This window comes from Pteropus alecto, unplaced genomic scaffold (genome assembly GCF_000325575.1).
Source record: "Pteropus alecto unplaced genomic scaffold, ASM32557v1 scaffold177, whole genome shotgun sequence".
Lineage (NCBI taxonomy): Eukaryota > Metazoa > Chordata > Mammalia > Chiroptera > Pteropodidae > Pteropus > Pteropus alecto.
Window position 1 is genome coordinate 12,238,339 of NW_006442207.1, and position 14,219 is coordinate 12,252,557.

A 14,219-nucleotide genomic window follows, 5' to 3' on the forward strand; every position below is an offset into this window, starting at 1 on the left:
CTCGGGGCCCCAGCAATCACTAAGTGCCCTTCAGTATTGGGAATTAAAGTAACTAATGACATTGCTTTATATTGGAATTACTTTATAGATATGAAAACAGGGAGATGAAATTCTCCCATGTATAAGGCTACCCCGGAAGTTAAGTATGACACCCATGACACCCATTCAGAACTTCGCCACATCTCCTCAGAACTAGAAGGATGGGTACTCAATGAGATCAAACAACTATTGAATAATTCTTCTGACCTGCAAAATGAGAACGAAGTAGTCTACAGGTTTGTTTCGCTGGTAGAGGTAGTATTCTGGGGCTTTCTTGTTCTTCTCATCATACTTCAGTTCCTGGATGACATTGGGGTGCTTTAGCAGCCTTAGAAGGATCTTCTCTGACATCTGGGATGGGCTAAATGCTTCTACTTCTATAGATATAAACACAACTTGATATTACACTTCAAATGGATGGAAAAAATTATACTAGTGATTAAGGTGTTTTGATAATACGAATACTTGGAATCAAAGTGATGATACAGTATGGATTAACGAGACTTCCATTTGGTGATCCACTGGGGGCAGATTACCTGGGAGAAATTAGAAAATGCTGAATTTTCGTATTTGTTTAAAATTCTTCCTTTTCAACTTGTCATTGGTTTCAGTTCTCTTAAAAATACCCTAATTTTCTGACTGATACAAATGAAAGTCAACCAGAAGCAGGCTCCTTGACTGCCAGGATGCCCTGCAACAGCCACAATCGTCTGACTGTCCAACAACAGCCAAAGGAAGAAGCAAAGGTCAGGAAGCATCTAGGTGTGGGTTAGTACCAGGTGCACAACGCAGTGTCCCACATCTCATTCTCCCATTCAACTGCCCTGAGAAAGTCTGGGAACAAGGAACACGGAGAGACTCAGAATAAAAGCAAGGCACGTGCACACCATCAACATGCACTCCAACTTGCTAATTAAAAAAAAAAGTTATATTAATCTATATTGACAAAGACATCAACTTTATTAAAATAAAAACCAAAATTACTGATTTAAGGGTGCTATATTAAAACTTTATGGTCTCTCAGAGGCAGAGTAGGATAACATTTAGTTTTAAATTGTGGTTCTTAAATGATGAATATTATCAGAATTAGAGAGAATAAGCAAGTTAAAGATACTGTTTATAGGTTTTTTTCATTTTAAAAATTGTTATGTATGAAAATTATAAATTCTATATTAGCTTCTATGACTTTTTTGTAATAAAATAAGATAGTATGTTGTAGAAATGTTGGAAAATACAGGAAAAGAGGACGATAAAAATTAACTATATACCAACCACTCGTAACCATTACAAGAAATTGGTGAGCGTTTCTTTCCAGTACCTCGCCTAGGCATGTGTGCCTATGTATATGTGTGTGTACATATAAAAACACAACTAGAATCTTCCTGTACAATTTTACATCCTGTTTTTCCTCGCTTTAAATTAAATTACGAGTATTTTCCCATGTCGTAAATATTATATTGTGAGTTTCTCCATTATCTGAAAACATGATCTTAAACAATGCATAACATTCCATCAGGTGGATGCTGTTAGCCTTCTTTTCAAAGTATTTTAAGTATACTGCACGAAGTTGAAAGGCATTGGCTGCCCATCTTGGATAAGACGTCTTCTACAGGTCACTGGGTACTTTCAGGTTTTTTCACACTTCCCCTGGCCAACAGAGCTCACCCTTCACCTAGAGAGCCATTGGGGATGTGAGAAGTGTTAGTCAGTCTCTTAAGTCCATTCAACCTTGACCTCTCTGGAGCAGTCAGTGCCGGCTGGGTTGGTGACTTTAATAATGTGCACACTTGCCTTCTGGAATGGGCCCAAGTTAACAATCTGATTTGAAGAGGCCGTCAAGAAATCCATGTCAAAGGTTTTAGAATTTCTGATTTCTTTAAAACCATAAAAGATAAAGATTTAATTTTGAAAATTTATTTTTTCTTCTTTGCAAATCATAGCACCTGTGTTATCACTGACATCCAACTGTTCTTCCAAGGCAAGCTGAAGAGAGAATTACTCAACTGTCCAACACACAACGAGGTGGTGTTTGGTTCGCACTGTCAGCCTACTCCGCCAGCTGGCTCTCCCATGGACTTAGCTGGAAGCAGACGACCTGGCCTACTGTTCACATGCAGTGTGGCACTAACATTCATCCTTACCTTTCAGACCAATTTTAAGTTACTGGTCCACCCCTGGTAAATTGTCTCAGAGAGTTCATGCCGACACTGAACATAGGAGAGGAGAGAATTTAAAAAGAAAAAAACAAAACAAAAACAAAACAAAAAAACAAAAAACAAAACACAAAAGTGGCATTACTTTTCACCCCATTTCCCAGTCTCCACCCCCAGCCCACCCCAGTCAGTGGTGGGTGAGAAACACGCTCCAGGGTTGGTAGAGATTTCAAACTGTGATAAGCTGCACTTGCCTGTTGCTAGGAAACGGTGCATGGCCAAGAGAAGCTGTGGTGATATTTTAACCTTCATCTCGCTGTCTGTCTGCTTAAAGGCAGAAAAATCTTGCTTCCTCTCACGATGGGCCACTTTCTTTTTTGTTCTGTTATCCGCTGAGGAAAGAAAAAAAGTAAGGAAATGCATTCCAATAGATCAGGGCTCTTTTTGAATGAAAATAACAGTATATACTGGAAAGACTAGACTATCTCTCCAGATTGCCGGCACTCTATGTATAAATACCACACGGAAAGAGGAAGAATCCTCATCAAATCGGTGCCACATAGCTTTAACACAATCAAAGTAAATAACAGGCATCCTGATGAGCAGTAACTATAAATATACTTCTTGAAGATCTTTAGAGTCCTTACAAGGAAGGACATTATTGGGCAGCCCTGGACAAAAATCCTCTGCTCATAGAACCTATATAACCGCACAGCAACAGAGGGTGCAGCCTGCAGTGCACACACAGTCTCCCGCTACTTGATGTCATCACAACACAGTAAACAATTGCTGTGCTACAGAAAGCACAAGGGAAGTGTGTCCCTGCCTTTAAGAGGCTCCTAGCCCATGCTGAAAGAGAAACACACACACGAAATCTCTCAAGAAACAAACAAAACATTTTCATAGAACAATACTTTAATAACATCTGTTAGCTTCATTTCTACCCCAGACCATGAGGTCTTCAAGGTCAAGCAAATATAAAGAAAGTGACCCAGAATAGCGGTCAGCAAACTTCCTCTATAAAGGGCTAGACAGTAAATATTTCAGGCTCTGCAGACCACGTAGACTCTGTTGCAACTACATAATTCTGCTGTTTAGCAAAAGCAGCCATATGTGAATGAATTCGCATGGTTGTGTTCCAATAAAACTTCATCACGGAAGACATAAAATTTGAATTTCATATCATTTTCACATGTCACGAAATAATTATTCTTTTGATTTTTTTTCCAATAACTTAAAAATTCTTAGTTTGTGGGCCATACAAAAGCAGGTGGCAAGCACTTGTGGGCTGTAGTTTGTGAAACCCTGATTTAGAAGCTGTCTAATGCAAAACTTTTTTCAAGTATTTTTCTGGACAAAGTAATGATCAAGAAAAAACTAGGTTAAGGACAAGGCCCCAACCTTGCTCCTTTCCCAAGAATCGTGAGCCTCGGCATTACCATTTCAAGCCTAAGGCAAAACAGATCCCTTACTAGGCTTGTCCTGGGGAGAAGAGGACCACAACTTTTAATTTACTATCTCAAATTCTTCTGAAAATCAGACAGTATAAATCAACACAAAATTTTAAAATAATTTTCTAATGACAAAAGCAGTCATCATCTCTGTACTCTGCTCTAAATCAAGAATATATATGAAACCACAAGTTCAACACTTATTATCAGTTAAGTTATATTAGGCAACACTTCTATATGAGATCAGACTAACCAAGGTTTGAAAGAAGTAAACTGAAGGGCAAACATAAGATCTCATAAATGTCTAAATATCTTTCTTACGATGAGTGCTGCCCCTGGGGAAACACATAAATATACAGAGACACATTTGGTATTAGTCACTGTGAGGAAGGGTGAAAAGAAGGTAAACACACAAATGACAATATTCTCTATTATGAGACCTCTGACTACTCTCTCCAAGTATCAAAACGAGAAAACATATATGAACTGGTGTTTTTTAAGAAAACTATACAGATGTGAGGAAAAAATAAGATATGTTTCAGAAGCAAGTCATTGGCTAAATATAAAATGTATTCTTTTAAGGTACATGGAAGACCTTCTCAATTTTAAAATGAGGGACATTCCCTTCCGGTGGCACTGAATAAAATCACTCTGCTTTGAGTGAGGCAGGCTTTGTCCCGAGCGCCCCTGGCCATTTGAACAGTCCATTCCCCTTGCCAAACAGGACAAACAGAATCCGAATGCTCTTTCTCTATCCCACCTTTGAGACCCCAAATATCTCAGGCCTTGGGCCACCTTCGGCATTATGAAACTCTTGAAAGAGTTATACTTTGCTACGAATGAGGCTGAGAAAGCTTTAAGTTCTGCAGTCCACAATGATCCAGTAGTGGTCCTGCATAGGACAGACAGGCTTCAGGTTCAATGCGCAGTCCAGGATCTAGCCTACCTACTCCTGGGCAAACAGGTGTGGATATTCTGCTTCCTCTGCCCTGATCCAATCCACTCCCCACCCCCTAAAGAAGGCAGAAAAGCAGAGAAAGGGACAAATACACTTTTATTGTGTACCCCACCCTGTCCTGCCTCCTATACCTCACCTCCCCACTGCTGCCCCAGCAAAACTACACTTGCCAACCTCACCTCTACCCTGGCCCACAGGGACAAGAAAATAAACAGCTGCTTTCAATTTAACACCCCGCCCCCTCACTTTTTAAGTACTTGAATTATGGCCTGAAGAACAAATAGAAATTTATCTGAAAACAATTTACCTAATTGTGTAAAATAAAAATTTAGTAAAGAATTCTTTTGCCATATGTAAAATAAATGTAGAAACGAAAAATGGAGTTTGTTGTTCAGGGCAAGTAATGCCCTGATCAATTGTTAGAAGCAGCTGGCTTTTCAAAAAAACACATTGCTATCTGACATTACAGGACCTGCCATGGCTTTTTCCCCTTTGGTAAAGAGACTGAAAACACATGCATAGGTTGTACACAGACTATACATGTAGTCTATGATTAGAAATAGAGGCAGAAAACAACTGGGGAGATGTCGGATGATTCATAGACAACATGACCAAAAAGGCAGAGATCTGGGGAAATTATACTTAGGCAACGTTACTCACTGTATAAGTCTGTTTCATCTAGAATCTCAGATTTGATGATTTCTTCAATCACATCTTCTAAGGTGACAATTCCTAGAACTTCGTAAAATGGATCCCCTTCTCCTTCATTGTTTACTCGCTGTACAATAGCCAGGTGAGATTTACCTTTAAAGAAAACAAAGGTTAAGAGGTTAATTTTCTGATTTTCCGGAATAAAGTCTTAGATATGATTATGGTAAAAACAGCAGCAGACAAAGATACCAGATTCTCAAAGTCTGCATTTCAGCATTCCAAAATGGTGTGGAAAGACCACAAACAAATGGAAAAGCTTCATGAACCATCAAAAGCCAGATCAGTTAAACTGGAAGAGTACCACCTTCTACACACCATACTGCCCCCACATTGCCACTGGCTTCCTAATGGATTTGGTCTTTAGTAATGTAAGCTCTTCCCTCTGTGACTTTTTAGCAACAACTGTTTTACTTTAGGAGAATAACTCTCAAAATGCAGTCAGTGGACCCCTAGGGACGCCCAAGACCCCACAGGAGGTCTGCAAAGTCAAACTGTTTTCACTAGAATGCCAAAATGTTCCTGGCCTTTTCCCTGTGTTGGTATTTGAACCAATAGTGCAAAGAGACCTGAGCACAAATCAAGGTGGTGGAGGCAAAACACTACAGACTCACAGTGAAAGCGGAGGGAGTCCGTTTCTCTTAAGAAAACCCTGGCTGAAGCAGTAAAAGTTATTAATTTCACAAATCTTGACCCCAAGTACCCATCTTTTAATACTATATGTGACAAATGGGAAAGGACATAAAACACTTCTGTTGCATTCTAAAGTATGACAGTGTCTTGAGGAACAGTATTTGTGCAATTGTTTCTAGTCACTTTTTTCACTGAACATCGATTTTACTTGAAAGGATGATTACCAGACAAACCACAGTTACTTAGACTTCGATATTTCACACACATTTTCTTAAAAATGAACAAAACGAGCCACTACATTAAGGAAAACAGCAGCAGCAATTTGCTGCCACGTGTCATGGGGGGCAATGTTCACCTTCACCACTTGGTTAAGGTAGTGTTCCCGGGTTTCTCCACTGCAAAGTTACTTCCAAAGAACAGAGTTAGGGAAAGGGGAAAATGGGCAAGTCACTAAGTCTAGCCACCCCTCAGGGAGGGTGAAGGGTAGGAATTAAACTCCACTTCCTGGAGTGGGTAAGTATCTATATATATTATTCAGAATTCTTCTGTAAGGAAGATTTCAGACCAAAGGATTTTAATATAACTGCACCAAAAATTCACTGGTATAGCTTTAGATTCCACATTTCAACTAACGTTAAAGAAACTACCACTTGCAGAGTTTTGGTGTAGTATCAAAAAAGAATACCTATGATTATCCAAAAAGGCTATTAAAATAGCCCTCCCTTTTCCAAGTAAATATGTGTGTGAGGCCAAATTTTCTTCAAGGACACTTCTTATTTTTTTTGTTTTGGAAAATAGTGACTTTTAATAAAAACATTATTTATGTTAACATGTAATGGATTTATTATTGTCCTTTCAAAATGAATTAATAAGTAAATGTTTTAAATTTCTCAAGTTTAACTTCAAACACAGTAAACGCCAAAAAATGAAACCCACAGGGAAGAATACGTGCTCTAGAGTCAAACGGTCCTGGGTTTGAACTCCAGTATTGCCAGTTAATTAGCCATTACTGGCTGTGTGATCATGAGTAAACTGTAGATCTTTTCTGAGCCTAAGTCTCCTCATCTCCAAAACCAGGCTCATAATAATTGCTGCCCACAGGAGTGTAGTGAATATCAGAGATTATGTTAGTACCTAGAGCAAAGACAGTGCTTGGGATCTATCTACCAGGTGATCAATAAATGGTAACTCATTAATTTTTTAATATTCTCCCTCGACTCGAAGGCACCATCAACTTAATACATGCTTAGTCAGAAAAACCAATACTACATTAAATGTACACTGATTAAAAGACACACTTCATCTTCAGAAAGGTCTTTTAAGATATTAAATGCATCTCTCACATGCATATTGGTGTTCCCAGTTCAAGGCATGTGAGGCATCTGAAATATATCCTTAAATTAAGCCAAATAGATGTAGTCTAGAAATTTCATGATCAGTTAACTTGTATACTGGTTTTTTAAATCACAAGATGGGTTCTTTGGGGGTAGGCTGGTGAGGAGGGTAGAGTCCTTTAAATAAAGTTTACTTAAAACTGAGTTGAGCCAGTTCACTCAGATGCAACCTGCCAATCTAAAATACTCCCTGAAGGCCAGGTCTGATCAAGTTCCCAGCACTTACTCAGAAATTGCCTTTGGTTCTGTAGGTTTGTTGGCCATTCCCTGCTTTGGCTCAGTCCCTGGTACAGACAACAATGTCTGGAAGGCTAGAAGGTTAGATTGTTAGACAATTAGGCATCCTAACAATTTTCATCCTTAGCGTGCTCACGCTCAAAGAATGAAAATATTTTCAGCAAATGAGACTAGGAGGGAAACTTATCAGCAATAGATATAAACACCGCATCGGGTCAAGTCAATGCTAGTCCAGTCAATTCAGTCTAGTCAGTTTCTCACATCTGCTTTCCCAAGGACCCAAACATAAGCAGTTAAAAATTCTTGGTCAATGCTGTCTGTCGAAAGTTAAATTCTTTTGCTATTCCCAGCTTGTGATCATTTAAAAGGAATTTTCCAAAGCAAGGTCTAATATTAGACTCAAAATGAAGTTTCCATTCCACTGAGGCGCTATTCTCACCAAAGTAACTACCGCATAATCAGATTGTCTTGGAGCAATTCGTTTAAATGCAGATGGACATACTTGAAATACCAGCTCGATAGCACCAACAGATCTGACTGGAAAGCACCTTATTCTAGGAGAAATTGTTCATGTGAGTTAGGCTTCCTAGACTGAAAATTTAATTTTCTTTGGGGCTCCCTTTCACACCCTCACCTCCAACACTGAAACTTTTGCATCTTCTCCAGAGCCGCATTCTTTCGGCTTTTGAATCCCTGGTGAGAAGTCCTGTTTTCTGAACCTTCTTGCTGGTAAGCAGTGCGAGCGCACACGTGCGCACACACACACACACACACAAAGACACCCCTCTTCTCTAATCACGCTTTTGGAGACTAGTAACACAACGTGCTTGTCTCCCACTTAACCATCCATTCACTGCGGGGGGTTCAGTCTTCAGCCTCATCAATGGAGCAATCAAAAGGAAAATATAAACAAGTTGTCAATAAAGAAATTTAAAAACTGAGCTCAAATAGCATCCTTCTTAACTTGAGCACTGGAGGGATTAAGTTGGGATTGAAAGCAGAAAAGCAATTTTGGGGAAACTAATGAAAGACTAAACCAAAAGGTAAAAAGATTATGAACGGATGGATTCTTAACTTCCAAAGAGAAGAATGAAAATATAGCAATCAGTACAATATGCAATCACAGGCACTAAATAACATTAAAACTTTTAAATATACATAGATTAAGCAAACTTGATAAACTGTATATAGAAATAATAAAGCAGACAAGTTGCTATCATAGCTGGGGCTTGGAGAGAGCCTTTTTTGGCTAGCTGTAAGAGGTCCTGTAGTAGCCCAGTCACTTTGAACTGTCCTAGGGATGGAGGAAAAAGGGATCGCTAAGAGAATCAAAGCAGGCCTGCGTTCAGTGTGCATGGCTCTATGACTACATCTCCATTCAAATTCAGAATCATAAGCAAGTTCATATGAAATAACCTAGATTACTCATTTTCTATAACTGCTATGTGCTTGAGACAGGGCACTTGCACAGAGGAAATTAGAAAACTATGTCTTCATTGTGAGATGAACTAAATAATTAAAATAATCTATACGCAGTGAAGTTGGGATCAAATTTCTGCCTCTGCCTGCTTCCACCGTTCTCCAAATCAAAGTTTATTTGCATCCTCTCCCTGGATTGGTAAACCAGTCTAGAACAGTAGCATGTTGCCAAATTTGCATCTATTAACCTTACCACATGCTAGGCTCAAATTCTGAATGACAGATACTGTTTGTCTGCTGATGGATTAATCAACTGCATAGTGATCAGGCTGGCAAAGGGTACCTGTAACTGCCCTTTGAAAATATAGACTTATTTGCTATCACACAAGTTTGAGGTCAATGAAGTGAAATGGAACAGCAGATGAACTAATTGAAATAGCTAAGGAAGAAAGCCAAGAGAGTAGATGAGTAGAATGGAATTAGAAACAACTTGACATAACTGTAGTAATAAAAAATGACATACAGTAGTCAGAAAGACTACTGATAACGTGAGCACAAGGCAAAGAGAGTATGTGGTGTCCTAAAATGACATTTAAACAGCAGAAAAAAAACGGACAGAAGATTCAATGATGAGAAACTCAAGCAGAACATTTTATATTCACCATTACTGCTGCGATGCACAACTCCATGGGGCACCATCAGCATAGAGTACGTGGCTTAATGGCCCCTTGAAATTGTGCGGTGCTGTGGCCCCTCATTAACCAAGGGTAGTGCAAATGAAACACTTGATAGGCCTTTGCTTTTAAAGCAGGGGTCCCCAGCCCCCGGGGCTGACCAGTACTGGTCTGTGGCCTGGTGGTAACCGGGTCGCACAGCAAGAGGCGAGCGGCGGGCTATCAAGCCAGCAAAGCTTCATCTGTATTTGCATCTGCTCCCCAGCGCTAGCATCACCGCCTCAGCTCCACCTCAGATCATCAGGCATTAGATTCTCATAGGAGCATCGGTCTCTGGTGCCAAAAGGGACTGTTTTAAAGCATTCCCAGTTTATCTAACAAAAATGATAATAATTCAATAAGTAAGAATATATTGAGTTCCTAAGAGGCAGTTTTATGGAACTAGTGATAAAAGAAGATGCTCAGAATTTAGTAAGTCAGAATTTAGGTCTCACATAACTAAAACAAAATGAGATAGAGGATATGTTTTAATGGCCGTACTTAAGATCTCCAAAGGAAACCAGTTTGCATATTAGTAGTCAAGGAAGTCAAACACTTTAAATAGAATCAGATTTAGTCTGATTAATAAAAAGTAAACAAACTGATCTGGTGAAATAATGTATATGAACATAATTTATAATCTATAAAATACAATGCTATGTAATGTGAATGAAAAAGGAGCCATATACTAAACCTGACAAGCTATGGGGTGGGGGGTGGGGGGGCGCTGACAGGGGGTGGGAGGGTGATTTGGCAGGCCTGACAAGCTCGGGGACCAAAAGTAACCACACAGGATGGTCTGTTTATAAATTTCTAACTGGATAGGCCATGAAGGATAGTCACGTCGCAGGCCTATAGCTTCCTTAGCAAAGGTCAGTCTTTACCTTAAGTGAAACCTTTTCATTATTCTTATGCATCTAGGATAACATACTTTTAAATTGTCAGAGTAATCTTTTCTAGACCCATCGGAAGCACAGCTGCAGGCACCAGAGCACGAGACCACCAGAGCTGGAGACCACAGAACCCCTCATTGTTCTGTTCCCTGCATACCATCTCTATGTGCTGTAAATGTTAATTACCGATCCTGCAATGTAGGATGTAAAAGAAATGTAAAAGAAATGTTTCTCCATTTTGCTTTTTATCTAATTCTAGAGATCTCCCCACTTTGCTTTTTCCTGCCTCCTTAATCTACTACCAGTAGATTTCAAATAACCCTTCTTATTTTTCTCCTTCGATTCTAATGCATAAAAAAAGCTGTAAAACTGCCATTCTCTGGAACATTTTCTCAAGTCATTGAGATTTTACTTCCAGGCATGTCCTCAAATTTTGGCTCAAATAAACTTATAAAACTTTTCTACAGGCTGGACTTTTTTTTTTGTTGATAGCAAGTATCAATGAATTCTAGACAAATTCATTATTCACTCAAATATTTACTGAACGCCTACTATATAACAGGGTCATATCTCAGGGAACAAAACAAAGCACTGGCTCTCAAAGAACACTCTCGTGTAAGAGACATATGCTAAGAGAAACAGACATAAAATAGTCTGTCAGACTGTATAAAATGTGCTCTGGAGAACAAAAAAGAGGCAGAATTACATTTAACATAGGATGATCAGGAGTCTTAATTAGGTGACATTTAAGCAAAGCTGAAGGGCATGAAGGAGCCAAACGAAGCCAATAAGGGGCTGGGTAAGATATTCCAGGTAGAGGGAACAGTAAAGAAAAGCAAGGGGGCCAGCGTGGCAAGGAGACAGAGTGAGCAAGAGGGAAAAGAGTAAAGATGGGGTGCATGGGGGAGTGGACAAGGACTGTGCAGATCACGCAACCATTATAAAGACTAGCTTTTACTGAGGTGGGAAGTCATGGGAAGGTTCTTTTATAAGAACTTTTCGGAGCAAAAGAGTTGACCTGATCTGCATTATGTTTTAAAAGGATCACTCTGGCCGTTGTGGTAGGAAAAGGCTTGGCAGCTGGTTGGGAAGAGGATGACAGTGGGCAAGGGCCGAAGCAAAGGAAGAGAGAAAGAAATCCAGCTGTTTTTCCAGTAACCCAAGTGAGAGGTGATGGTAGCTTGGACAAGGTGGTAATAGTGGAGGTGATGAGAAGTACTGAGATTCTGGATACATATTTAGATAGAGCCAACAGGTTTTGCTGATGGTTTGACTGAATGTGGGGCAGAAGAGAATGAGAAGAGTCAAGGCCGACTTTAAGGTTTTTGGCCTGAGCAATGGGAAGGACAGAGTTGTCACTGACTGAGGAGGACTGTGGAAGGTACCCGTTTGGTAGGAAGCCATCGGTTCAGTTTTAGACAGGTTAAGTGTGAGATGCTGAACAGACATCCTAGTGGAAATGTCAAATAGGCAGTTACGTACCTAAACCCAGAATTCAAGAGAGTGAGTAAAATGTGGGCTACAGAGGAAAACTGCCAGAAAGCCAATGAGATCACCTAGGGAGTGGGTGTGGACAGAGAAGGGATCCGGGCACCTAGCCCCGGGCATGCCAATGTTTCACGGGTCAGGAAGTAGAGATATAACCAAAAAGGAAACTGAGAAGGAATGGCCAGTGGGGTAAGGAGAGAATAAAGAAGAGAATAAAGATGTTTTGGAATCCAAGCCAAAACCAAAAATCAAACAAAACAAAACGAAACAAAAAAAAAAACCAAACTATTTCGAGAAGCAGAGAGAAGTCCAAATTATCAAACGCAGCCAAAAGATCATGAAAGATAAAATGCTCAAGATAAGGTTGGAGATGAAGAATCTAAGGATTATCATTTAAGTGCCATGCTCAAGTTCCTGTCCAGTGTGATGTCCACTATAGCCTTTCCTGCTTCTAACAAACTGGCCTGCTTCTGCCTGGTAGACTTAACCAGAGAGAAGAGGTCTGTCTCATTAGGACAGGGTTTGGCTTGTCCTCTCCAAAACACCTCCCTCTTTGAGTACCTACTTCTGGAAATGATACCATTCGATTTCCAATCACCCAGGCTTAAAATTCTGAAATCATCTTTGTTTCTTCTCTCCCACATTTCTCTCCATCCTTCTGTCTTCTCTTTTAAAATAAAGAATGAATGAAAATATACGTACGTACGTACGTACATACATACACACACACACAGTCAAGTATATCTGTGGAAGCACTACCCAGGAAGAACTACAAACAATGGCCTACAGGGGTGAATGATCAGGAGGCTGGGGAGGGAGCCAGGAACTGGAAATAGGGAACCAGAGAGTGGTAAGAGAGGTAGCTACGGAGGTTAAGCCACTTTGGGGTTCTAAAGACAATAGAGACCCACCTGTGGCCTCTCTGGTAGGATCTCCTCTCCCCAACCCATTCTCTTTGTTGAGAGCAGGCCCCTAAAGCAGAGGGCCCCAGCCTTTTCGGCACCAGGGACCGGTGTTCTTGTGACAATCTAATGCCTGCTGATCTGAGGTGGAGCTATGGTGGTGATGCTAGCACTGGGGTGCGGCTGCAAACACAGATGAAGCTTTGCTCGCTCCTCCTGCTATATGGCCCAGTTCCCAACAGGCCACGGAATGGTACCATTCTGCAGCCCAGGAGTTGGGGACCTCTGCCCAAAAGGACAGAAAGATCACACAGTGGTCCGCCAACGTATTTCATAATTATTAAGTGGCAATACAACCTCAGAACAAGGGAAGCAATTCTCCTATTATATTTAGCTGGATCTGAAATATTGTTTTCTGATCTGTATTTTATGAGGCAAAATGAGGAAAGAACTACCAAGATCCTTTAAAATGTATGAACTATGTCACATACGGAACAAATAAAGAGGACACAGACATTTAACTAGAAGAGAAACCTAGACAGAGATGAGACTTGACTATAGCTTTCAACTCTCTGAAATGAAAAGCAATCATTTGGTTCTTATGCTTCTCACCCCACAACTTGTTACCTGAACACTTGTACCTCAATTTACCACAAGGTTAATGCTCTCCTCGATTAGATCATAAACTCCTTGATGACAGGAGCCTCTGTCTTATTCATCTTTGTATTACTCCTCATTCTCCAACTCCCACCAAGTCGAGTACAATACCTAACACTCCAGTGTCTTCCCTATTGCCCTACATACACAAAGGTAAGACTTACTAAACCACACCATACTCAATTGCTCAAAGTGCTCATTTCCCAGCAACAAATGAATAAGGAGAAAACTTTAAGTAGGAATCAAAGGCCATCAGAATCTGTGGCCCAACCACATCATCCTTCCATCCTTCGGTCTCCATGGTTTTATTGTCCAGCCAATCAAATGACTTGATTTTCTCTGATTGTAACCTCCATGGTTTTGCTCATCCCCACAGGACATGTAGGAAGGAGCCTCTCCTCAGGAAAAGCATCAAGAATCACAGTGTGCCAGCCCCTCCACTCACTGCCCTAACCCAACCCACTGGGACTGCCCTCGACAGCTACACCTGGGCTCTGGGAGTGCCGAGGTCTCTATACCCACATTACTCTTAATAGAAGATAGGTCCTTTCCCTCCCTACTTCCTTCTCAATTC

The 14,219-nt window shown here is 40.4% G+C and overlaps 1 protein-coding gene across 2 annotated transcripts in view; it reads right to left on the bottom strand.

The window, feature by feature from the left end:
• Window positions 1-14,219, bottom strand: part of CNNM2 (cyclin and CBS domain divalent metal cation transport mediator 2) — a 123,483-nt gene that overhangs the window by 19,326 nt on the left and 89,938 nt on the right. For both annotated transcript variants that reach the window (XM_006920898.3, XM_015596342.2), the window contains exons 2-4: window positions 5,262-5,405; window positions 2,447-2,584; window positions 247-416 (exon numbers count right to left, since the gene is read on the bottom strand). In XM_006920898.3, coding sequence (XP_006920960.2) covers window positions 247-416; window positions 2,447-2,584; window positions 5,262-5,405 — 452 coding nt within the window. The remainder of the gene's footprint in view (window positions 1-246; window positions 417-2,446; window positions 2,585-5,261; window positions 5,406-14,219) is intronic.